Below are 26,956 nucleotides of genomic sequence, written 5' to 3'. Positions count from 1 at the left end.
GCTATTTAAAAGTGTGCCTAAAACATACTGAACAATTGCAGGTTAACGAGGAGAGAGGTGTGGGTGTAAGACTTTTTTTTTTTTTTTTTTTACCATCAACTAATGACCTGTGTATATAGTGTCTGTCAGTGCTTTGCAGAGAGACAGATCAAAACATGGTCCGTTTGATTATCCTCCCTCATTACTGTGACATATAATGTTTGTACATGGGTGAACCCTCTGTGCGCGCTTTCAACCACTTTGTCTGAAAGTTGTCACTGGAAAAAATAGATTTTTTATGAGTTCATCAACACTCTATGTCTTACTTTCTTGACTTATTCCCACTCAACATGGGTAGAGTCACGAAACATACATATGTGAAATAGTTTCTTAGCCGTAGCAGATTGATCTCTCACATAGAAAAAATACCCCCGGTGATGTTATTGAAGAAAAAGAGCACATTAAATTGTTATGGCTCATCACACTTCTGACAGCAATTCATGAGTTAAATAAATTAATTGAACTCCGTCTCGGTTTCCATTGTGAGAATACACAGAGGATATTACAGAAAGGCTGTTTTCTATCACAGAGAAGACACAGAGTCTCCTAAGCAGATGGAATTTTTAATTAACACAATGCCACTGACTCTGTTAAAACACTAGGAGGCCTTATGGGAGCACTCACAAGGTAGTACTCTAATATGTTGTTGATAGTCCATTACACAATATACAGTATATGTTAAATTATATGTGGAATATTTTTGAATTTATTCCATTAAAGTGTAATAGGGCAACATTGTATCCTCAAGAGGTGACGTGTATCAATCATCATCATCATGTCACAATTGAAGTGTTAGAAAACAACATGGACATAGAAAAACAAAAAGCATGGGTGTTCTGAAATGTTACATACGCTGCTGAAGTGGTTTTAAACCAGCAGGAACCAGTTAATACAGAGCCCTCCAATGCTTTTCAGGTTCTTACAGGAACCATTTACAGTATATATATATATATATATATATATATATATATATAGCGGTAGGTATTTTATAATGGTTGTATACAATATTAATAATGACATGTAAATACTCTCTACAGTTCAAAGTTTAAAAGATAAATATATGTATTTTCCACAATACCAGCCATTGTCCATGAGGCCAATAAACATTTTTTTTTAACATAGTTTAACACATTTTAGTGTTTTTAGTTAAGTTATACGTAGAGTACATATCAGCTTAAGCAAACAGAGACGATGCATATTTTTTATTTTTTTAAATCTTAGTCTGTGTTCAATTCAGTGATAAATGAATATTAATTAAAGTTCAGCAACTTTTTGTCTCTTTTATTATTATCATTAAGTTGTTGTATTTTATAAGATGCAAAAAATAAAAAAATAAACATAAACCCATCAACCGATATATAATGCCAGCAATATCAGCATCAGCCATTTGAAAAAAAACCATATCAGTCGACCACGTCTGGGCCGAGTTCGGTTTAGACCTGCTCCATATGAAAAGTGCCCTGAGATAACTTCTGTTATGATTTGTTGCTATATAAATAAAGTTGACTCAACTTGACTTAATTGTTATTGAGTAATTATTGTGCATTAGTTAAATTCATACGAGTGCTGTTCTCTCTGAGGTTCTGCTCACTTCCCAAAGTGGTAGGAAGTGAGTAGGAAATTAAACAGGCTATTTTTCTGTGAAATACCCCCTTAAGAAGTAGTTTTGTCCCAGAGAGAGTTTTCAACCAGTAAGAGTTCTTCAGTGAAGTGGTTCTAAGTAGATCCTTACAATTTGACACACATTTTTTTTTTTTTTTTTTCATGCAATTGCTTTTCTTAGTTAAATGAAAATCTGTCTTTAACTTTAGTATTTAAGTATAGTAAAAGCATCATGACTCTGTCTATGTTCAGTGTTCTTTGACAGTTTGGCAGTGTAATCATAATGTGCAAGAGTTTTTGTCAGCTTGATTTACCCCTTTCCAAACGGGATGGCAGTGGTTTTATGTAGTGATTTTTTTTTTCTGTCTTTTCTCTTTTTTCTTTTGCAGCACTAAATACCATTCATAGCCAAAATACCACATTTTAAGGGTAATAATAGTCTGTGCATATATCTAAAAACAAAACAAGAATATTATTGATCATCATGTTGATATAAGGCAGGCTTGTAAAATTGATTAAAGGTTGGACATTTGCCTCATTAGGAGTGTTTACATGTTTGTGCCAATGTTTCCATGTATACCCGTGTGTCACAGTACAATAACCCACAAAGTCTACAAATGATCAAATAATACACTTCGAGGAGCAGTATAAAACCAGCCAAACATGAAATGCTGTGTGTAGGTGAGTGGGGGATATTCCAAGACAGCATCCATAATGCTCAATGGGGCAATAAGGCTTAAAAAGCCTTTATTCTCTTTTCATTTTAATTAGATAATACATTCAGTCTGAATGTAGGGTTTCTTCTCCTTCTGCAGCAGAGCACTTCCTGGATGTGAGCCCGAACCTCTCATTCACAGATGCTCAGCGTGTGAGAGCTGAGCAGAGAGCTCCCAACACGGAGGTAAACTGGGGGCAATTGCTCAGTGTGAACACTGTAAAGTAACTCATCAGCAAAACAGCAGCCTGCCACCCCAGGACAGCAACCCGGAGTGCTCAGGTCAGGTTTTTCAAGAAAATTACATGGGAGGGGCGTGCAATTTGTGAGGCATCTGTGGAGCATAATTCTGTTCATCAACTTCTGTATCTCTGAGAACAAAGTGGATCTGCCCTAGGGAGGGCGATGCCGTCCGCCGATAGCTAAACGTCGTTAACTCTCAATTCTGTTCGGAACACACACGGTTTACAAGATGTGCTATAATCACCACACCTGTAGTGCTCACTGTAACAAACTGTATTGATGTCTGGTCAATTTTGCATGTGAAACTGTGTTAAAGGCGCGTTGATTCAAGGCTGTAGTCCATGGTGCTTTTGAACTGTGTTGCGTTAGAGGAGCTTCTGTTATTTACCCTACCCTCAGTGACTGGACAGAATAACAGAAACATCTGTCAACATGATGCAATACAATTCAACAGCACCAAAAATTTCAGCCTCCAAAAATCACAGTTTCAACAAAAACTCAACATTATAACCATCATGCAGGAAGGATTTATTGAAGCACTGTTGCATTAGACTGCATTAGTTTTAGCTATAGGTGTACCTAATAAACTGGCAAATTGGTGTTTGTGTGTGGTACAAATTCTCAGTTTGTACTGTAGTCTGCGAATGTTTGCACAATTAAAACATCCCTTAAAGTCACAGCAGAACAGCAGGTGGAGCGTTTTTAACATCTGTGATGTGATATATTTCCAAGTGAAGTGGATTATAGTGATGAGTGGGTTTTAAATCAAATCCTTCAGATTTGACTGGACCACTTAAGAAATATATATAATATATGATATGGAGCTAGAGTGAGATACAGAGCTCATAATTTTTTTTTGTTGTTGACACTTTTCATTTGGAGATAACTGAACAATTGACATAACAAAACTGAATTTTGGCCTAGTTTTTTTATTTTTATTAATTTATTAATTATATATAATTATATTATATATTATTATACAATATTATATTATATTCCTTTTTTCATTTAATGCATCTTTTAGAATGCTAAGTGAAAATTAGCCATTTTAAATTCGCTTACTGAAATAGATCATAATTACCTCAAAATTGTATCAGTTGTAAAAGGTATGGCCAGGATAGTGCCTCCTTTTCTCTCAAAATACTGGGAGTATCTCCTTTCTTTTCAATTCTTTGTCAACCATTTTCTCTTTTTTTCAGTGCTCCAAATGAGAAAATTTCCAGGTAATGGCTAGACTGTTGTAGCTGGACAAAAAGTGATTTCACCACCATTTGTTTCATATTCTCTTTGGCTAAAAACTGAGCTGATGGTGGGATACGCATGGCATCCCAGTGGGTCATGTCAGCTTCAGTAGGAACAGTGTTTTTTGCTGTAAGGCTCACAGAATCTAAGGGCTCGGCAACACCGACACACCAGATACACAGGTTGACCCCAAACACATAAAAAAAAAAGTATTTTCAAACACTGAAAACAATTACTTGCTGATTTCCCACAGGGGGAGGGAGTCTCATGGCCTACGAGCCACCAAATCATTTGCATGGCAAACAAACTGGAAAACTTTCAGTCACCAAAGCAGCTTGCCAGCTTTTGCCAAGGGAGCGCAGCCTATGGTGCTGCGATGAGAGGCTCACAGTGCTCACAGGGCCTGTGCTTCTTGCAGAGAGAACACATTTCTCTTAACAGCTTGGCTGAAATTGGACCACCAGATGGCATCTCTGCATCTCTCCCGACACTTGATTAAGATCTGATGCCTGTGGTCTATCCTCTCCAGAATCATGGCTCTCATGTGGAGTGGAATCAATATTTGATTTCCTCTTTTAAGTCGTGTTCCCTTAAAAAAAATTTTCTCTCCCCAAAAGTCTCTACGGCAGATACAGATGTGTGCTCGGCAAAAAGTCATGCAAGCCTCAGAGGCTTGAGTGAAACTTTACAGGACATCTATCCTTTATAAACAGGTGAATCACTTCACATTAGGCAGTTGGATGGGAAATTACTTTATGACATTTATATCTCTACACAACATGTTTTTTTGGTCCTCCATATGAGTGACGGATCTGTCTCAGACAATATGTTAAACACAGTTGAAATATGCCACATTTTTTCTGCTTTCTGCCCTCTAAGTAAAGGTTAAAAGTTTTGTTGGTGTGTATTTTATATTAGAAATGTTTGGTTTACTCTGACAAAAGCTGGAGTGATGGAGAATTACAGAATGATCATTAATTTGACAGTGACATCATACTCCGTTTCAGTTGAAGTCAATAGCATTAACCCTATACCCTCAATGGTATAGAAATGGTTAGAAGGAATTTTTACAATAAATATGTTTCTGACAATATCTTTAGATATTAGTGTCCACTGTCATGTGTTTTCAAAAGGTTAAGTATTTTCTGTCTATATGACAAAAGGAAAACTGAAGAGCATTTTCAATACCCAGACACGTTGAAACATTGTTTTGCATTGGAAAAAATTAACAGAAAGAAAAGGTTATGTTTAAAAAAAATTGCCCATGTGTTGATCTACTATAATGAAGGCAAATCTGAAATGATAATCACCAGTTCTCTAAAATTATCTGCTTGGTTGAGATCCAACCACAGTAGGTTATAGAATTCAATCACAGCCTTTTTTTTAAATTATTTTTTATTAATCATTGGCAGATTTTTTTTTCCCTCTTATAATGAATTTTACTTATTGACCCCAGCATTACAGGTGTTGAATTAATATTTCCACCTTGTCAACAGACAGCTTCATGGATGTGTGGGAGACCTGAAACCAGCTTGTGATGCTATCCGGCGAGGCAGAGGATCAGAATGGCAGGTGTGGGACTAAGAGCTACTGGAGCACTGTGGGTTGACAGATTTTATTATTGAAAGCTTAAAGGGCCAAAGGAACCATTGCTTGTCAAACACTGTCATGCAAATTCATGACCTGCAGTGTCAAATGCAGCATTACTAATTAAACACTAACACTAAGTAAGCCAGTTGCAAAATGTCAGTCAGTAAACAAAGATTTATACAGGAAGAAGTAGACTGAGCTATAACTTACACTGTACTGCTCTATGTTCAGGCTCCACCAAACACCCAACAGGTCCACCAATATAAACAACAAAACACTTTCAATTCAGTTCAGTTCAGTTCACTTTGATTTGTGTAGCGCCAAATCATAACATACATTATCTCAAGGCACTTTACGTTGTTTGTCCATCCCTTCTAGTATGACACATAGAAGCATTTCAATCAGGGGAAACTAAGAGGAACAAAAGAATATGAAAAATTTGTGAACAGAAGGAATAGATATTTTGGCAGGAAGTGGATCACCACGGAAAGTGGTCCATAGGTTTAAGGTCCTTCCAATTCGAGGAAACTTCCCCTGGTGCCTAGAAACTGGTGGTGGTGATGAGGATGGGAACATCTTCATGAGAGGGAAACTTCAGATTCACTTCAGGCACTTTTAGAGGGCACCTATTTGACAGCTTACAAGTGATTGGCTAAAGGCCTGCATGTCAGGTTGTGATTGGATGAAGACGAGAATGAGCTGGCGGAGCTCAGAGATGGCGGGAAATGGTGCTTGTGACTTAGAAGGCATGCGCAAGGATACAGTCTTCCTGACTCAACTTTTGCTAAGCTACATTTCTGATCTTTTCTGATGATGATGACTGTCTGGATGATATTATCTTTCATCTGTACCGTTAACTGTTGACTTTCATAACGAGAAAGCACAATAATTAAGGTTTGGTCTGGTTTAGGCCCCAGAACAACTTCATCAGGTGAAAGGAAATAAAACAGTTTGTGTAAAAATGGCTTCTATCTTAAGGGACCTTTGTTGTCATGGTGACAATAATAAACGCGTGCTTGAAGTTAGGAAACAATCATGGTCGTGCTTTTAAAAAGCAACATTGACTGTTGCTTCACTGTGAGAATCAAACATCAGTCTCCCATGTGTAAAGTCCAGTGTTTTGTTGACCCAATCCATGCAGACCTCCACCCAGATGTGGACTTTGTCTCTCTATAACAATGTCATCTGACTCCCTCCTTTGCTCCAGATATAATCTCTACAGCCGCTGGATTGCTTTGTCACTTGAACGTAAACAGATGTTGTTTTGAGGCACTTTTTCTTCTTGGGAAGACAAACAGCAATCTCCAAACAGCAGTTCATGTACCCAACAAGCGTCACTGATCAGTACAGTATGTATGAACAGAAAAAGAAAAAAACTGCTTTTACAGTCAGCAGCTGTTGTGTACAGTTCATTATCACTATCAAACAACTCCAGATGAATGCTAAGCATGAGCAGGTTTGCTGGATATATAAATAGATAGTTGCAGTCCAAAATGACTTTATAAGGCAATAAAAAAGTCACAGTTATAGATTCAACAGCTTTTTTTTTTCTGCCCCCAAGATACCAAAAATGTAATGCACGTTACATTGACTAATTTGATATCATTTTTGATATCTTGATATCTTGATATATATCTCACTAACTGTTGAGGTTGTCCCTGGTATGATGCACAGAATCACTGTTAGTTGCAAGACTTGGTCAAACAACAAACAACAACAAACAACATCAAAAAGAAACAAACAGGGAGCAAGTTGTCCTACACCTCTCACTGTGCAGGTTTTCTGTTGTGCTCCATGCATCTATGCTTCCACCTCCACCAGAGCTGCAGTAAACAGAAAATTGTGGAAAACCCACTGTTATCCTTTTGTGTCATTTTTTGAAGGCCATATATTTGTGATGGCTGGTGCCCTAGATGGAGGTCAAAACATTTTGTAGGTGGGTCAATGGAGCTGATGTGAAGTCTACTCCCCTTTAAATTCAGAATTTAAAGAGGTGGATGTCCTAGGACAGGGCAATTACTAATATGTCTGGTGATTTCTGTACTTTGAGGTGTGGAGTTATTACTGTGACATGTCATGTGACAAGTCAGGCCACCAAAATACGCTTTCCTGCACAGGCCTTTCAGATTCTGGTCTAGTGACGTATGACTTTCACTTTAAGGAAATCATATCCAAAATGGCCTGTTTTTTTTTTTTTTTTGTATATGTATATATGTATGTATATATATGTATGTATGTACATAATATAAACGTGGGTACCCGACAGTATAGATATGTATGCAAATATGGTATGGAGACACACATTATGATCAGTAATTACTATACTGTTTCTGGGTTGAGTTGAGGAAAGTTACAAGGTCAAAAAGTTTATGCCAAAATGTTTAGATAATAATGTGTTTCATAGACATTAACTAACACAATAAAGTATAATATATATATATATATATGTATATATATATATATATATTTTTTTTTAAGTGTAATCTTGTAGCATTTTGTGTTACCAACAAAGACTGCAGGCTATGTTTATTGGAAAGCCCCTTCAACAGGGGGAACTGGAGTTGAAATTTATTTTTAGAATCAGCAGTATCAGCATTTTTGAAACACTGTTAATTCAGCAGCACTTAATTCTAATCTAATCTAGCCTTTTTAGCTGCTCTCTACACAACCTTACTTATCCACCAAGCGCTGGATAATTTGAGCTACATGTCATATCCCTGAATATCCCTGAGTCGACCCTGCTTAAAGATTATCTCAGCATGCACTGAGTGAAAGGCAAAGAAACACCCAGGTCAGCTCATCAATTTCAAGTTCAACAACACACACGCGCGCACAACGCATGCGCGCACACACTCACATACAGTACACACAAAAGAAATTAGAGTGACACACTTGTATTCATATCGATGAGCAATTAATTGTAACCAATTCACCTGAGCTGCTCAGTTTGGGCTTTGGGAATTGAACTTGAGCACTCAAAGGAATCGCGTGTACACGGGACAAGAACCAAGGCCTCATACTGGGAAATTGTCTAGCAACCAATTCATGTCCACTGCCAGTGTTCAGAGCCAATGCAGGAAGTCGTGTGCCATTTATTTACCAAGGTACTAACAAGGCTGGAGTGTTGGATGGACGTGTAGTGTGTCTGACTTTCATTCCAGTGACCAAAAACTAGCAAGTGACATATCATCTCATTAATGTCATTTTCATTCACCTATAAGAACCTGCGGTAGTGGTTATTAGGTTTGGTTTTTTAATCCATTTTTTTCAGCAGCTGCATGAATGAGATCAACACAGTTATAAGCCGAACTTTTTAATCAACATAAAGAAAAAAAACAGAGATTGCGGCGGCACTTCAGAGGTATGGACCCAAGCTGGAGACGGTATTTGTCGAAACACCAACTGTTCAGTTCAAAGCTGTGGATCCAGGAGGACCAATGTTCCAAGACACATACAGTGTGATAGTTGGCTGTTGGGTGATATCACATGTGTTTCCAGTCCCCTTATGCGTCTTGTTACATCCCACTGACAATAACCCAATAATGGCAAAATTGCCAGAAATTACAGGTTGATGGCTGCTATTAATAAAAACTACACTTGAGAGAGGAGAGACAGGATTTCATTTATACAATTAAAAGAGGATTTAAGGATTTTATAATTTTGATGTTGGGGGCAGATTACATGTCATACGAATTCATGTGGAATAGGGTTATTGCATTCATATTTATGCCAAGCACTATTAGCAGCAACCTATTCAAGCTTCACTAGCACCACCACCAGAATTTTACAGCAACATATGAGTGCAATGAGCACAAGCAATTTGAGAAACACATAACCCAGATCAATCAGTCTCTCATTAGGCTGTAACCTGTTAAGTCGAAGATTGCATTCGGATAATTTGCGCTCTGCAGTGATGATTCAACATGGTTAAACTTGTTTGATGTCACGCGATTGGTGGGAGATTGGCTCTGATGTCGCCTTGGGGTGCAGAGCGGAATCCACAGTTTAGCATGTCTCGAAAAAGCTGGAGGACAGGCTTATTTAGGCACCATGACACACAGAGTGAAGTAGGAGGCAGAGGATAAAGGAGCTAATCTTGTCAGCCTAAAGCCTGCTCCTCTTTCTGAATAACACTGCAGTTTGGTAGTCTTTGTCCTGGCATTTAAATGGAAATATTATGAAACTTGGGCCTGTTGAGGGAACATTTCACAGCTGTCTCTGCCCTGAGAGAAAGCAGGCAATTTGGCATTAAGGATTCTGCAAATGTGCTGCATGTGTTTATCTGTTCTAATGACCTTAAGAGTATGGATATTACTAGCATACTAATCACCTGTGTGTGCTCTGCTGCTGTTTTGCATTCAAATAGCTCGTCGGGCACAACATACATGCAGGCAATACCATTTGTTTTTTTTGTTTTTTTTCTCACCTCCCACCTTTATCTGTTTAAATGAAATATAATACAGTCTACTGCAAATGTGCAAGGAAATGCCACAATGAATGAGGTAATAAAAATTTCCAGTGAGCCGAAGCTCCTGCCATCACGAGAGAGACAGTACAATTAGGTTGATTTGCGGCGATGAAAATGTCATTTGAGTGCGTTGCAGTCACATCTTGTGGATGACACAAATATGACTCATTCAGGGTATAAGGCAATTCAAAAACCTACAGACTGGGCTGCTGCCACTTGGTGCATGTATTTAAGATGAAGGTTGTTTTTTCTTTTTTTTTTAATCACATATAAAACCCACTTGTTGCCTAAGATAACTTTAAACTCTAATATGCAGTTCTTAATACCTCATAAATTTTATTCCACATTTATAATTGAGTTTATTTGCTTACAATTTGTGCCTTTAGCATTAATTACAGGATCCCACCCTCGGGGCTCTTTGGCCTTGGTATGGCTAGTTGTGTTTTTGTCTGTACTGGACTCGATCTCCGCACAACCTTTACACATTATATGTTGCATGAAAGCTCTTGATTCTATCTGTGCAATGCACATTGAGGCTTTCCATATCACTACAGCAGCTGCTTTTCATTTTGTAGCAGGTTAGCACACACAGCAAGAAAGTTATTTGTTACCCTTTTGGTTTGTTTTTGAGGGAAGACACATGTCCAAGTGCTCCATCTCAAAGATGCAAGTTAAAAAATGTAGTCCAATAATGATGATGTCATTGAGAAAAAGTCTAAAAGCTCGAGTAGTTTTGATTGCGATTGCTTGATTGATTGAGACCAGGGTTATGACTGTAATCAAAAGGCTTGAGGCACAGTAACCTTTTTATTTATTTTGGGGTCATTGTTTTCGTACAGTATTTTCTGTCTTTCCTCAGCATCTTGCACCTTAGTGCAAGTGTAGCTGCTCTAACTGGCACTTTATTACAGCAGCCACAAAGAAAAGTGGCCAACCACACAAAGACAAACCACAGATCCATAAAAAAAAAATCACTATAAAAGCAGCACCAACAGAATATTTATTAACCTCAAAGGTGTATACGGTAGCTATTGACACACAGGCTCATTTTAAGGCACTGCAACATATCCTTTGCCGGGCATGTATTATTCATACATTTTAGCAGCACAATAAGCAGTTTGTAGATTTTGGCCTGCCAATCATTGACATTCTTTAAGTGGTCTGGCTGCTCATTGAGTGGGAGATACATGAGGGTGGGGTGCTCCATCACTCTTCTCCTCTTCCACTAAAAAGCTCTGACATGTCTCCCTGGAGGCCTACAGCCAGCCCGGTGCTCTCTGTACACAACTTAATGGCTGCTGTCACTGCACAACTCATCCATGATAGCCCGCTCAGCAGCAACCCAATTACCAGTTTTTGGAGACAGTTTTTATATACATGTTACAATGTAATAGTGTTATGCAATGATTGTCACTGTTTTTTCTCAGTTTTTAAATGCAAGAATCAAAAATAGTGCTTGTAGTATAACCACTAATATCTACATAGATACTTCACCATCTACATTACCAGCCCACTCTCTAATAGAAATTATCAGTATACGTCTGTGTTAGGTTCACATTTGTCTAGTAAAGCATATTATGCCAAAGATACATGTAAATGTCTTTGCAATCTCTGCACATCGAGTCAAATTAGTGTCGGGAGACAGGTTTGAAATAGAGATGAAAACAGACGCACTACATACAATGATACATACAACATACAAGTGGATATAACAAGAACCAGCCACACTAATCTATATCAGCGCCCCCCATGCACGTTTCACTGTGTACAGCTCGGGGAAGCATAATCCCTGCTTAAATTGTTGGAAGGTGGTCGTGGTGGATGGTGGGAGTACAAAGCCTAGGTCTCTTGACACCGGAGATCAGTGATTGCATCCTGAGACCTGAGTGTGGTTCGGGTTAGGCAAGGGAAGTATATAAGGAAAAGTAAATGTGCTTCAAGTCTGCATTGACTTATTCAGTGTTTATAAAGGTCATCCAGTTCATCACCTTGAAAGTACCCTGTGAAGTTTTTGTGAAGTTTAGCTCAATGTGCTTGTTGCGGGACAGCAAATTTAAAGGAAGAATATTTTACAGGGACAAAAATTTTACTTTGGGTGCCCAAATGTAACCATAAAAACACTAATCATGCTTTAGTTGCTACGAATGGATGCACATTTTGCCACTTTGCAGATACATGAAACAATAGTTGTCTCATAATGTTGATAAAAGTTTATCTCAAAATATATTTCTTCATTTCAAATTAGTAAACAGGTTGGCGGTGCAGTGTTAGTGGCTTCTCTGTCTGTTACCAAATGAAGACATTGTCACCGACTGGTCTGAATTCAGAGCAGTGGGCTGCCAGACTATCTGTATGCTGTACCTTCAAATAGCTGTCCTGGGGACTGCTCTGCACTGAATCAATATCCAGTTAATTTCAGGCCACACTCTGATCCTTCAGCAGTGGCTCATACATGCAGGCCTTCCCTGGGGAGGAAAACTGTCAATGAGCAGAACACCTGCTGAAACTCTGGGAACAGATCGGGACTCTGAACAAACCTGATGATGGTTTGTACATCAATGACCAGGGTTTAGTCTATTTTCTGTTATTAGCCTTTTCTTTGCTCAACAATTGATTATTTGACATGGAACAATTTCAATGTAAATCATGTTCCAGTATTCGTCTTTTGCATCTAAAGTACATTACATTGTCTGTCGTAGAGTGTAATGCTGTGAGGTGAGATGTAAACTAGATTTATAGCTGACTGAGATCAAATTTTAATCCCATGTCTGAGAAGCCATGCAGTTACAATAGATCACAAAAAAACATTGCTTTTCAAAAGGATCAAAAAATGCAGACCATAAAGGCTGCAAGATATATCTTTATAAAGACAACCTGCCGGTGCTACGTTCAACCCCTATGCCCCATCCCTCATTATTTGAATCAGTATGTGAATCTTTATACCAGTCCATTTGCAATGAAAAGATGCTTTCTTTCAAAAGATTTCTCTGAAAGGAAGCACTCAAGCATTTAAGTTTCCTTCACCATAATTAATCAGTAAAATCCAATATTTCTGTCGTCACTGTCTGATTCACAAAGACAACATAATAATTGCTTTTCTCTAAGTGTCAAGAATATAGGTGCTTCTGACAGTCTTAAATGTGTTTCTTTTCTGGAATGATCACTCAGTCTATCAAACTGAGATGTTTGAGGTTTGTTGCTGAAATCAAAAACATGTAATCTTTGAAATAATCTTTGTTCTCTTCAGATTCACACATTTTTTGTTCTTTCATCTTTACAGACAAAGCAGTTAACACAAAGTGTGTCCAGTAACGAATAACAACACAAATCATAAAATGTTGTTTTGTTTCAACAAGACAAATAAGCACAACATTAGAGTGAAATGGAATCAGTTGAATGTAGTGTTAAATAATGACACAGCATTTTTGTCCTGATTTTGAAAATGATGTATTGATTTTGTTTTGAGGCTCTAGGAGGAAATTAAAGGATGTCTTTTCATTTCTAACTAAAAGCACAGATTTGCTTAAATTCACAGACTGAATGTATTAAACCCAATTGTTGAATAAGAGTTTATTAAGTTCAAGTCTTGATAGTTAGGGTTATTTAAAATTAAGTTTGAGACATCTCTCATCTTTATTTTAAATGGAGTTTACCTTGAACCACTAAATTATGATTTACAAAAGTACTGTTGATGTGAGTTTTCTGATAATGTTTGATGATGAAACAATTCACTTTTTAAACAGATAAAATACACATAGAAAATACCATAATAAATATGATAAGATAACCATTAAAGCTAGAATAATTTATGCCAAATGCAGAAAAACAAACAAAAAAGATTTACGACATAAAAAAGTGAAATGAAATGATCATAATCATAGATTAAATCTAGATAATGTTAAATTCACAATTATGTTATTGCATTATTTTCGATTCCAAACTCCAAAACACAAAGTGGTGGTATAGATTATTATAAATGTCATGATAATAGAGGATGTTTGCTGATTTCCATCGTTTTACCAGAAAATACTGCAGCATCAGAGTGACTCCTATTGGAGAGAGATTTTTTTTTTTGATTGATAATCTTTGAACTAAATGTGTGGTGTGACGGAGGCTAATGGGGTGAAGCAGGAAAAAATCAGGAAGGGGAGAACAAGCAATAGAAAATGATGAATCTGGCCCAGCTGTTTGCCAAGGCAGGAGCTTTCTGGGACTATTGCTGATATAAAGTTGGCTTGGATGTTGTCCAGGAGAGCTGAGTGTTATTTATGACAACAGCAGGAATCACTCACTCATCATCAGGTGGAGATGAGACTTCACAAGGCAGCAGCAGAATTAACTGAAGGCAAAGAGTTCAGGGAATTTTAGGTGGTTGGAGCCAACTCCATTAATTACACTTCTATTGTCAAATACTGTATCCACTTTGGCAGTGTGTGTCTCTGATGGTGTGGTTATGTCAAACTCATTGTCCTAGTTTGTGAATGTTTGTGTGCACATGCAGATGTTAGCTGACAAATATTCTGTGCTGTTGTATTAAAATACAGTTCTCAATTAATGTTGTCAGTTACATACACTGACTTATTGTCAAATATGCACTCAGCTCTAAGGCCCTGTTCAGACCTGGTATGAACATCCGTCTCAGGTGATCCAATCACAAGTGGACAGCTCCAAGTACAGGTGTGAAAGCACCAGAGACGCATTGAGGACACATTTCAGATCCAATCACTCAGACCACATTCGGAGGTGCTCTGAGCCACATGTGGCCACATTGTTTTAGCAGTGTCAAGGCAAATGCTTCCTGAGCCACACTGAAGGACCGCCTACTCTACTGACCTCCTCTACAGTCTAATTAGTACTGCCACAGTTATGTAATGAACTGAAAATATTGTTACTATTTCAAATGGCTGAAGCCTTAATTTATTGTAAAGCTGTGCACAGTGCAACGATTTGCTCCCCGCAGACTGGTAAAATGGATCTGTCACGTCTCATCCGGGGGGTTGCTGCTCCCCTAAGTGTCTGAGCCTTCATGTGAGACGCTGTTATTGCTGATTGTGTGTTTTTGAAACTTTTCAGGGCTGCACTCACACTTGCATCCCCGGGCGCCGTGTGGCCACGATGTTGCTGGTTTAACAGCACCCTCCTGGGCAGGTGACAGGTCTGTTTACAGTGTCTGTGCTCTGATAGACGTCAGAGCGAGGAAAAGGGGGCGAAGATTTGCGTGTTCACCCTGGTGTTGTATTTACATCACTGCCGATTGTAGCTGGAGCTACCTGCAACTACAGCAAAGTGATTTGACCTGGGAGTGAATGTTGATTGTACCCTTTCCCATTGCAGCCAAAAGCCAGATGTTAGTGTGTGTCAGTAAAGGGGGGCTTATGTTTGTTTCTTATCCTTTGACAATATTTTATTGTCATAAATTAAATGAATTGATTACGTTCATACTGGATTTGAAACCTTCAATTCACCACATTTTAACTGTGCAAATGTTAATAATTATAATAAAGGAGGGAAAAAATATTGATGTAAAACATGAATTAATTAATGAATCAAAAATAAAATGAACAAATAATAGTAAGAAAAATACAGATGTGTTCTTAATACAGTGAAGCCTAGTAAGCATTTACATTAATGCATGAGGAAATACAGGAGAGACATGTGCGTACTTGCACCAACATACTTAGACTCAACTGTCAGATTATCAGGTACAGCTAACGACGTCTAATACAACAGCGCTGAAATAAATCCTGCCACGGTGAAGGATGTTTGTGTTACTGTTGAACTGTATTACGTTATACAGAGAGATGTTTGTGTTATTTAGCCTACCTTCAATGATGTAAAAGCTCTGGGCAAAATAACCTCTCTGTATATTACAATACAGTCCAACAGCACCGTAAACTGTATACAGTTTCAAGAGAAGCTGCACATTATAACTCATGTAGGTAGGATTTGTTGCGGGACTGTTGCATTAGACTGCATCGGTTTGAGCTAGGTGTACCTAATAAATTGCCAATGGCCTACATCTCGGTGTGAATATGCATATCTAAACATATGAATACATATCTACCCAGTTTCCCACTGGCGCTTCATCAGAAATGCTGGGGTATTAACTGATCCACAGTCATAACACCATTGCCCAATGAGAGCACCTTAATATCAGCCAAATAACAGTTCTGTTATTTGGCTGATATTGAGGGAAAGTGTGTTACGAGAATCCATCGAGAATATCCATCCAAAAGTAGCCAATGTTTGGATCACTGCTGTTCATTTTTATCAAGTCTCCTTGACAGGCTGCCTCTTAGGACTAAAGGAGAATTAGTTCTTAAAATATTAGGTTTGCCCTCTGCCTCCTGAAAAACTAAAATAACTATCCTAATTTATATCCAGCCATGGTTTCAGATATTAAAGAAGACGGAAGAAATGCTGCACAGGTCTTTCAATAAATAGTCCCTCTCTCACTGCTTTACTTTCTTCTCCCTGTTATCTATATTGTGCTGCTGAATATACTGTGTAGATAACAGATTTATTTTAAGTGAAACGCTCTGCAGCTAATTGCAAGGAGAGGATGACTACTCATACATACATAACATAACTTAAGTTCTCCAGAGTTACTTCTCCTTTTGGTGGATCTCAGGGGAAGGCCATGTAGTCCCAAAATGAAACCACTCTGACTTATAGCTGTAGCAAAATGAGCAACACAGAGGTGTACGGCTTATTTCTGAGAAGAAGATGCTCCTCGCTAAGAATTAAAATAACAGCTAACAAAAACACCACTCTCTCTGTGTGTGTGTGTGTGTGTGTGTGTGTGTGTGTGTGTGTGTGTGTGTGTGTGTGTGTGTGTGTGTGTGTGTGTGTGTGTGTGTGTGTGTGTGTGTGTGTGTGTGTGTGTGTGTGTGGACAAATTAATTAATATATCATGAATGCCATTTTAGGTGGGAACCAGCCATGAAATGCCATGATATACCAAAATTATAAAATTTACTTTTGCTCCTTTAAGCTTGGCTCTGAGTAAGAATTATAAATTTTAACAGATGCATCACCATATTGTGTGTTGCCCATTAGTACCAGCCGTGGAATAAATTTGCAGAATGCAAACTGAAAAGTAAAACATGATAACTTTTCTTCATTTGGACACACTTCAGATAACACACTCGTGACCTATGCATGAGCGTGTCGCATATATGACCATCATCATCTGCAGTTTCAGCACTGTTTGTTTTCGTGTCTTCACCCAAAGTGGTGAGATACAAAACACTGAGCACCATAGTAATTGGATTAGCTGGCCAGTGAACAATGTTTCCTGTTAATGGCCCTGTAGATGTATGAGTCTGACGTCCTCTGTGAGGTGTCCTGTAACACAACCCTGAGTGATACAAATACAACAGGGGCCAAGATTTGTCTTATTTTGTACCATTAGCTTTTTTTTTTTTTTTTTTTTTTTTGGGGGAAATTAGTTTTGTGATATCTTCACTGGTGAGTGAGATAATTGTCTTGGCAGCAACCAGACACATTTAATCCACCTCCTCAGCTTTTGCATCCTGTTTACATTTCTCACTGGACCACAGGGATGTTTTGCAGCAGCGGTGTATGTTTGATGTAATTTCACTATTTTTTCTGCAGCATTTTCAGCTTAGGAATGGAAATACATACAGTATGTATTTTTTAAATCTATGAAGTTATATTAAGTAGATCAGCTTTTTGGAATTTTCTCATACTCATAATACCTCTATGGATATTTTTTTTCCTGCAATGCTGTAAAACTTTTATCTGTCCTTTTTAGGTTATTTTAATTGCTTACAGCAGCAACCTCAGCATTAACAGCCATGGCATAATCTTGTCTTTAAGCTTAGCTTCTTCAGCAGAAGTTGCCTTTCATTACCCAATGCAGATTCCCTGTAAGCCAAACTTCACTGTTGACCCATAATAATAATGCTTTAGCTAAAATTCCCTCGGAGCAAGCAATTTATTATGCTCCTTGTTACACTTGTGCTATTACACCTCCAAAGTGGGCGATCACGCCCTCTCTTATGTTGCTGCAAACAAGGATAACTCAATTACCTTACTTGTGTGCTTCGCTGCAAAAGGTCGGGGTATTCAAACAGCATTGCTCAGCATGCCGTGAAGCTGTTTTTGGAGGCTTTCTCGTCCTTTTAATCCTTATTTGGAGGTCTTTTGCCACAAATTTGCTTCTGCTGCTTCAGGAGATTAATTGTTTTGTAACTGTAGTGGAAAGAACTTACAATTATTGTCTACGGTTTTACAAAGCCATTTTTCTATTTTACACACAGACTAACGTTTTGATGTTTAGTCTGCAGTGAAAGAGAATTTATAAATTTATCTTCCATCTGATATTCTGAATTTAAAAAAAAAAGAATTGTTCACTAATCATTTGTTATACTAGTTGTTAACATGTTGAGAACACAGTACATTTCCATTGCATTTCACTGAACCACCCGCTGACAACCATTTTTAACTGCCCCAGCATCTTTAAGAGCTCAAAATGATGCATTTGAAGTTCAAGGCTTCCCTTGTTGCATCTGTAAAGGTCAGTGAAATCTCTTTCTTTTGGAACTGATCTGATGCATGATATTTTTTTTTTCCATTCTCAGCTTCACAGAGCAGGAAAGGCCAACCTTGTCACTGGAAAGGAGATACAGAAATGAACCCTTTCAGGTGAGACTAAGTAAAGAACAGGCCAGGGACTGAAACCTGATCCCCTGTTAGTTCTGTCCCCACTGAGGAGAAGATGACAAAATCTTGGGTTTGCAATTGTTTTTTTCATGGGTTGATCCTGTTTGCTTAATGACTTTTGTGTCATGGACATTTCATTGTCTTCTACTTCTTCTTATTTGAGTAGCATTAAGGTTGTAAATCACAGTGGCCCTGAGAGCTCAGAAAACTGCAACTTAAGAAAACACATGCAAGTAGACGAAACACAAACAAATTCAGAAAACATCTTCATCAATTTGACAACACATGTGCTGCAAATACTCACAACATAATGGAAGTGTAACCAGGGGACACAAAAAAGTGATGAGGGAGGCGCCTAGGTGGCTCACCTTGTAGAGCGTGTACTGTGAAGGCATAGTCCAAAACCTGCAGCAGCCCGGGTTCTTTGAATGTGCTGAATCGCCTGAATGATTTAAAAAAAAAAAAAAAAAAAAAAAAAAAAAAAAAAAAAAAAAAACCATCCCAGCCTGTTTGCTTTGTCTGTTTGCATTTGTTTTCTTAAGTGTAGTGCGTTGGACTCTCAGGGGCCCCCAAGTTAAATGTGCAGTGACGTATGTAAACTTTAGTGACTTAAAGATGAAATCTATTTTGTAAGTTTGCAAACTGATCATAACTGAATGAGTCTGTAGTCGCTAGACAAAGGATAACAAACGGCTCAAACAGCTGGCCTATGTAGTGCAGGATTGACTCTTAATCAATATTGATAATAGCACACTGAATATAACCACGTTTTTGATTTGTGATTTTTGATTCTGATTAGTGGCACATTTTTGTGTTATCTATAGTATGTTATCTTTGTGTGTAGCTCACTGTTACTGCAGGACACTCTGCAGGACACTCTTGAAAAAGAAAATTAATCTAAAAGAGACCTTCCTGGTTAAATAAACATAAAAAAGAAATACAGTGACAAAACAAGCAACAGAAACTTGGATGGGTATTTTTCACCATTTTCTGACATTTTCTAAACAGACGAGCGACCTCTTGTAGTCCTGCAAATAGTGACTGTTCTCTCTCAGAAGCAAAGGCAGATGTAGCACTATATTCTAAAACGAGGTTTGACCGGAGGCTACAAGCGCTTTAGGGCCTGTTGCCTTCTTTACAGAGGAAAAAAAAACATATATAAGAAGGAAGAATTATGAGGTATAAGGTCAGCAATAAAGCCTTGATGTTTTACATATTTATGTTTTGAAGTTTCGGGTGAGGCCAAGACAATATTAAGAGGAAGGAAGGAAGTAATTTATTTCAAGGAATATTGAGCCTAAGACAGAGGGAGGGCCGGGAGACGAACCTGACAGAGAAGATGAAAACAGACAGAGAGGATGCCCCCAAGAATTTTTCTTCTTAGAAGGGTGAGGGACGGGGTGACAGTGCCTAAAAGACTGAAAGGACTATGAAGTCTAACTGGAAGAATAAAAGATAAGGTGAAGTTACAAAAAAAAAAGCCCCACATTTCACCATAGCTGTTATCAGTATTTCATTTAGTCTGGTAAAAAGGAAATTCAGCAGTGTATACATTTAACATTTTTAGAGGGAAATCCACAGATATATGATGCTGTAAAAAAAAAATCTGTTTTACCAGTGTAATAATGTTAAAGCAATCTGAAATCTTGTCAGAACTTTCAGTAAGATAGTTGCCTTGCCTCTAAACTCCCACCATATGCCAGCCACGACCGAAGACAACGCCTACAGACAGAGCAGCACAGATTTACATTCATCAAATCCATTAATCCAGATTTATCCAGAACTTTCACTTCCACTTTACCCAAATTTAGCCTTGTTTCTACGTAAATGTCTAGATGTCTGTTGATCTGCAATTCACCAAATCACTTCTTGGGGGAAAAAGAGAAACCTTTGGATGTGATGTGATGCTCTGTGTTTCAGTGTCCTCTATTTTAAACAAGACAAATCTACAGCAGGTATATGGTCATAAATCAAAGTAAAAAATTTTGACCTGAACAGATGATGTTAAGGAAACAAATGATGAAATGAAGCAGTAAAACAATGGCTTACAAGATCTCTTAAAAACAACCCCCGGATGGGAATGAACCTTGTGTGTGGGTGATGCATTACCCACTACATTACAGTGGGAATTTCAAACAACCCCTGCAGGACTTACGATACACAAAATCGCATCAGTATACACAAATGTAGACCTGAAAGATATTGCACATTGTACCGAGTGAAAATGTGTCACTCATAAAAGACAGAAAATAAAGGTGTTATAAAGCAAGTAAGGTGTTAAGCACAGATACTGAGTTATATGAAGGTCTGGATTAGGTTCAGTGTAAAAATTGACCAGGGTGGAGTGGGAGTTGAGGCATTCTGGGAGACAAAGCAAATGCCAAAGCATCAACTGAACCTGACACAGTCTTCCTGTCTTACAAAGAAACTTGCACAGAGCAAGTGCATCAGTGTTGGGAGATGTATTAAAAGGACAGGAATCCCCAAGCAACATGTTACCAGAGGTTACCTCACACCTTTCCAAACTGTATCCTCACACTAGAGCTTTATTTGAAGAAATATAGAATCTAACAGACTCTGCTTTTGCCCACCATGTTGCTTCCTGTAAGAGAAATTTCACCACCTTCAGTCGCCTTTGCACAGAGTGACTAGATGCTTCCACGCCTCACTCATTCATTCCAATGGAGGAGGCCGTGCATCCTGTCCTGCAACTCAAGGACAGAGTGGGTTGAGCACAAAAAAATCCAGATTAAAGCCCCAAAGTGTATAAACTGCAGTTTAAAGATTTGGAACCTAGGACCATATCTCAACCTGACACATTTGCCTTTATCCATTATTAAAACACATAAATAAACGTACAGACAGAAAATCATTTTATGGTGAATAACTGCAGTTATGCTCTGTGGCATTAATGTACATTTACACATCATAAGATTACATCCAGTGTGAGTCCAAAGAACCTGCCATTTTAGTGCAGATTCATTTATCTGTGTGACAGGTTAACAGGAAAAAAATGCTTTATTAATGTTTATGAGTTGTTTGTACATTCGCAGCTAAGAAACAGTGGCTAACACCACAAATTGCTGAAGCTGAAGAAGTTTTTATATAAAATCAACACTAGGAAGGACAGAATACAAATAGTTGTAGATTTAAATTTGAAAGGTCAAATGAGCATTAGCATAAATCAACATATGGTCATCAATCAACTGATGGTCAGTGACTTATGTAACAAAGTGGACCATAACAAGTTTAATATTGCCTTAGAGTTATTCAAACATGCATTAATAGGTTTTTCCAGGCCACTAGGGGGCAGTGGAAACAAGCTTTAAACACCATACTGATGTATTGTCAGCTTACAAAGCTAATATGGCAAACTTGTTCGCTAACATTTACACATCAGACAGACATTATAATTAGTTTTTCCCGGCCACCAGATGGATATGAGTCCAACATTCAGGTTAGGTTTTCACTCTGTTTTTATCTCCACTAAATATCTGGGGAAATATCTTTCTCTTTAGTGGCTAAATGCTTCACTTGGTTCACCTGCTAGTTGCGAACTTTGTGTTTCTGCTACGTAATTCGTTTTTCAGAGCTTTTTTCACTGAAAACAGCTGCATGTTCCGCCCGGAAATGAGGTTGCTAAAGGAGCTGAGAATCAACCAAAACAGTGACGTTAACAGCCATAAAACAAAGCGCTGAAAGACGATATAAGGCTTCGTAGAGCTGAGGTGAGCTGCAGAGTTGGGTGATAATTCTCTGCAGGTTTATCACTGTGAGCAGCTTTCACATTACACATAGTCCTATGATAAATTTTTGATATAAAAACATTGATTATAGCCACTTATTATTCATGTGCAATACAGTATCAGCTATTTGTTTTCAGGAGTACTGTGTTTATGACCAGTAATCAGTAATGAAACAAGCTGTCTAAATTGTGAAACATATATTGTGTTTCTGTCACAAAGATAAACAACAACACTCTCTGTTGCATGGCCTGTGAATTTTAATGCTGTACTTTAGAGGTAAAGGTCACAGGCTTATGTAGGGGTCCTGTTGAGTGCTGTGTGTGTGTGTGTGTGTGTGTGTGTGTGTGTGCATGCAATAAATCTAATCTTAAACTTGACTGGTTCTGTGAAAAGGAAAAAAAACTGTCACAACTGAATAAAATCTTGTTGTTTCATTGTTTTTTCCCCCTGGTTGTTGCCTTTTTTTTTGTTTTTTTTCAAATTACAAACCCAAACCTCTGGATCGAGATAAAGTCACTGCTATCTCAGATTGAAATCTACAAAATGCTACTTTTTTGCCTTGAGGCAGGAAATGTTTTGTTAGTCCTGCACGTCTCCACCTCACTTGGTTAAATTCCTACACCAACTCTTGTCACTCATCTTAATGAGCTGTCGTCTTTGAAACAGCACCTATCCTGAGGGTCGCAGGCATCTATAACGCTCGTATTAGGTGTTGGGGAAGCGTGTGAATTGTCTGTGCTGATGTCTTCACAGGGAACCTGTAGTAAAATAGCAATACTAGTGCTCACCCATGCTTTTGTCACACGTTTACCGTGTAGTTGTCATAGCTTTGACTGTACTGCACTTGACTGCACTTGACCGCAAACATGGGGTCACTACTTTGTATCAACAGCACATAATGTAGGCCTAAGCCATAGAGACTCATCTCTATGAAGACAAAAATACAAGGATACATATTAGGTGAAATATAGCTTCAAACGGCATTGGAAGCGTCTTGATGGTGTAGTAGGCATTGGTGTAGTTGTGGTTTAAGGATAGGTTCAGGATAGTTCAGAGCGACTCCACTGTTGGAAATTCTCCTATTACATTTCTCTGGACAGTGTTTCCTTGCTAAGCCGTGTCACAGGGATACTTTCTGGCAGTTGCACATAGGTGTGTTTCTGGGGGGAAAAAAAAAAGACAAACCTACACACGTCTGCCAGGATAAAGATAACACACCTCAATTTGTTAACTTAGACTGCTGAAGTCTCTCATAAGCCTCAGCTGAACTACTTAATACATGTTCGCGTGCAAGGACTCTGGATTTAACCCCCTTCCTCTTTTTTTTTTATTCCATTTCTTATAGTTTCTCTACGGAGGTAAGGCTTCAGAGCCCACAGCACAGACAGGAGGAATGACTACAGCAACCAACAGCTCTGTCATCGTGGACCTGGCATGTGAGTGCTATTAAGACAGACTTGAAAAAATCCAAACCTATCCATTAGGAAAGAATTTATCTGTCGTATCTCATAGTGGCATCCCACTATAAAGACTGGGATCAAGTGTAAAGACGACATTCAGCAGAGAGAAACTGCAACAAAATCTATTCACATCAATACATATTTTTGACCTTTACGCACTGCAATTTTCCTTTGTAAAACATTTACGAGTAACATTTGAAAAACTTGGCTGATCGCATGTTGTCAGAGAAGGTGGGGTGGGCTGGGTGGTGGGGGGTGGGAGGTGTAATCTATGCTTTAGAGCTGATTTGGAACAAGCCTGATTATTCATCAACAAGTCATCCATCCTCAACAGCCATATAGGTCATCTGTCTCTACCCTCAGATGCAACCCATAGGAGCATACCAGCGGCAGGCATATAGACCTTCGTCATCATGGTAACAATAATAAACACATGGTTAAAGTGATGAACAGAGGAAACGTTGATGACATGAGAAACAAACAGCGGCGTCTTGTGTGAAAGTCCTGTGTTTTGTTGACCCATGCATTCACCTCAACCCCAGTACTAACGTAGACTTTGTCGTCCTTTATAATAAATCACTGACTTCCTCCTTTGCTCCCGTCATAATTACTACAGCCAATACAGTTCCCCTAACAATAAAATGTATGTGTCTTCATAAGTTGTTTTCACAGATGATCTATGGGCTTGTTTTATGCAGGAGGACAGTCTCAACGATCGAAACATACTTTGGACTCATGCCTTTAAGTAATGGTTAGGGAGGAGCCACAAAACGTGACTAAACTGAATCCAAGCAGACACATAGAACCTAATTTGAACATGTTGGAAAAAAAAACATTTGTATTAACATAGTATGCTAACAAGAATCTATGAGATTATGAAAAAAAAAGAAAAGTTCCTCTTCAGTATTGTTGGGGAACTTATTCAAGCAAATTTGGCAAATATTAGCAAGAAGTGAGCAAGGTCATATATTATATAGCAGAGGCCAAGATTCCTTAACTCTCTAATACCCATCAAGCCCCCTTAACACTGGAACCTTCATTTCTAACAATGCTACTAGACAACATCTTTCATTAGACGCTCCATGCCTGGAAATTGCCAGTGTCTTATTACCATGCCTCGAGTTTGTAGTTTTCCACTATAAATATTAGGGACAGGTACAAGTAATGGATTAGCTGATTACTAATTGGACATGTAACTGATCTGATCTTCTTTATTTTCCTATTTGATCTTATCCATCAGTTTCTAAGGACTGAGAGTATGTGTGCGCATTTGGGAAAAATATGACCAAGGCACTCTAAAAATACTGTATCCATCAAGATATAAGAATATATTTTTGGCTGGACTGCAACAGCGGGGCCAGCCCTATAATTACAATTGTCACTGACTGATCATATTTCCACCATTGGTCAGCTGAATGCCACGTGAGTTGGTGTTTCTCCATTGACTGCCGTGGATGAGCCTCAAATCACATAATAGAAAAATTCACGTAATACAGTGCGATGCAAAACTCCACTTGCGATCAACAAGTCCGGCATAATATCTGAAAGGTTGGACAACAGATCATTAGCTCATATATTAACTAATTTTGATGTTATGATGATTACTTTTCATCCTTAGCCACTCTCACTGTAAGTCGTCAGACCCTATTTACAATAAGATTCAGATCCCTAATTACTAAGCCGTAGGACATCATTAATTAGCTCAAAACAGTTTTCATCCCAGGAAAACAACCACCTGAAACTATTTTGAATTATGTATGATTCATAAAAATGGCTCACACTGCAATAATTTGAATAAATTACCAAGGCTTAATTGGATATCAAAGAAAACGAAGTGTTCTATTTAGAGTCACACGAAACAAACTTACACTTACATCACGCCATGTTAACCTGGCCCATTTGGTTTGAAAACAAATGTAAATACAAGGTTTATGCAGGGAAAAACACTTTGTATTGGTTAACATTCTTATTAGCTACTTTCTTGTGAATACTTAATATTCCCGCTGCTCCTTCTGCTGACATGATTGACTGTGGTGATGTTTGAGTCTGGTATTTTCAACCAAGGCCGAATATAAAAACTAATACATTTGGTGAAATAATAGGTGATACAGGTCTGCTTGTTTAATCTAAATAAAGCCTGTCAACAATGGATTGATGCTGCTTTGACATGACCTTTTGCATGATATGTGAAAATGATTAAGGACTGGGCATACTGTGATTTAGCATTTGAGCCAGCATGCAGTTTATCGATTGTGTGTCTTCACATCTGAAATCATTAGCCAGAGCAGACTTCTTGGAATAAATTTGATTCTCTTTACATCGCTTTTCATTCTTCAGTCTGCACTGCTTTGGTACGGCTATTGCTATAAGATATTTGAAATTCATCTTCACTGTTTAATTGGACATATAAATGTAATATTCTGACAGTGTCAGAAATTTAGCACCCAATATTTGCAATATGAAAGCTGCTGTGACCCACATCCATAAACAAATTGGAATAGAATATGAAATGATATACAATTCACTGGCTGATGCAACATTGTAAATGCAATTTTTGAATAGACTGAAAAAAAGAAATTCCTCCAACCCTATGGCCATAGATATGCTACATTATAAGAACTCCTGGACTGTGGCCAAGGCTTATTATTTGATTGCAGCATTTCAAAACATGAGAGTAGCCTGAACCAATGTCTGCTGACAGTTGATGTTTCACTAGGTTTTAGTACTAACATCATGGCACTACAGTTCACCAGCAAATTTGATGGGCATCTGACTTACAAACACAACACTGACACTGTGCAGTCAGACTTACAGTAGGTTGCTACCAACATTTTATTAGACCTATTGCATCAATGTAATAGATAGTGTAAGATCGTTGCTCTTTGCAGAGGCCTTATGACTCAATGAACCTGAATCATCTACCTTCAAACTATGTCATTGGAAAGACTTTTATTTTGAAGGATCTACTGCTAAGCAACCCCTCAAGCAACTGAGTGGCCCCAAACCATTTGAAAAATTAGTGCCATTGAACAAATGTGATAAAGGTTTACAAATAGATATTGGCATTTTAGCCTGTTTTTTTTTTTTTTTTTTTTTTTTTTTTTTTTATGTTTTTCTGTCAGGGTGGCTTTTCAACTTTGGGTAATAGCTGAAAAAATAAGAT

General features: G+C 38.1%; 1 protein-coding gene across 2 annotated transcripts in view; it reads left to right on the top strand.

The window, feature by feature from the left end:
• Window positions 1-26,956, top strand: part of gpc6a (glypican 6a) — a 214,317-nt gene that overhangs the window by 50,625 nt on the left and 136,736 nt on the right. For both annotated transcript variants that reach the window (XM_056373012.1, XM_056372995.1), the window contains exons 2-3: window positions 18,506-18,569; window positions 23,679-23,769. In XM_056373012.1, the coding sequence (XP_056228987.1) occupies window positions 18,506-18,569; window positions 23,679-23,769 (155 nt within the window). The remainder of the gene's footprint in view (window positions 1-18,505; window positions 18,570-23,678; window positions 23,770-26,956) is intronic.

The sequence above is a fragment of the Seriola aureovittata genome, chromosome 1 (assembly GCF_021018895.1).
Source record: "Seriola aureovittata isolate HTS-2021-v1 ecotype China chromosome 1, ASM2101889v1, whole genome shotgun sequence".
In the NCBI taxonomy this organism is placed as follows: domain Eukaryota; kingdom Metazoa; phylum Chordata; class Actinopteri; order Carangiformes; family Carangidae; genus Seriola; species Seriola aureovittata.
This window is presented reverse-complemented; position numbering and strand designations above follow the sequence as displayed.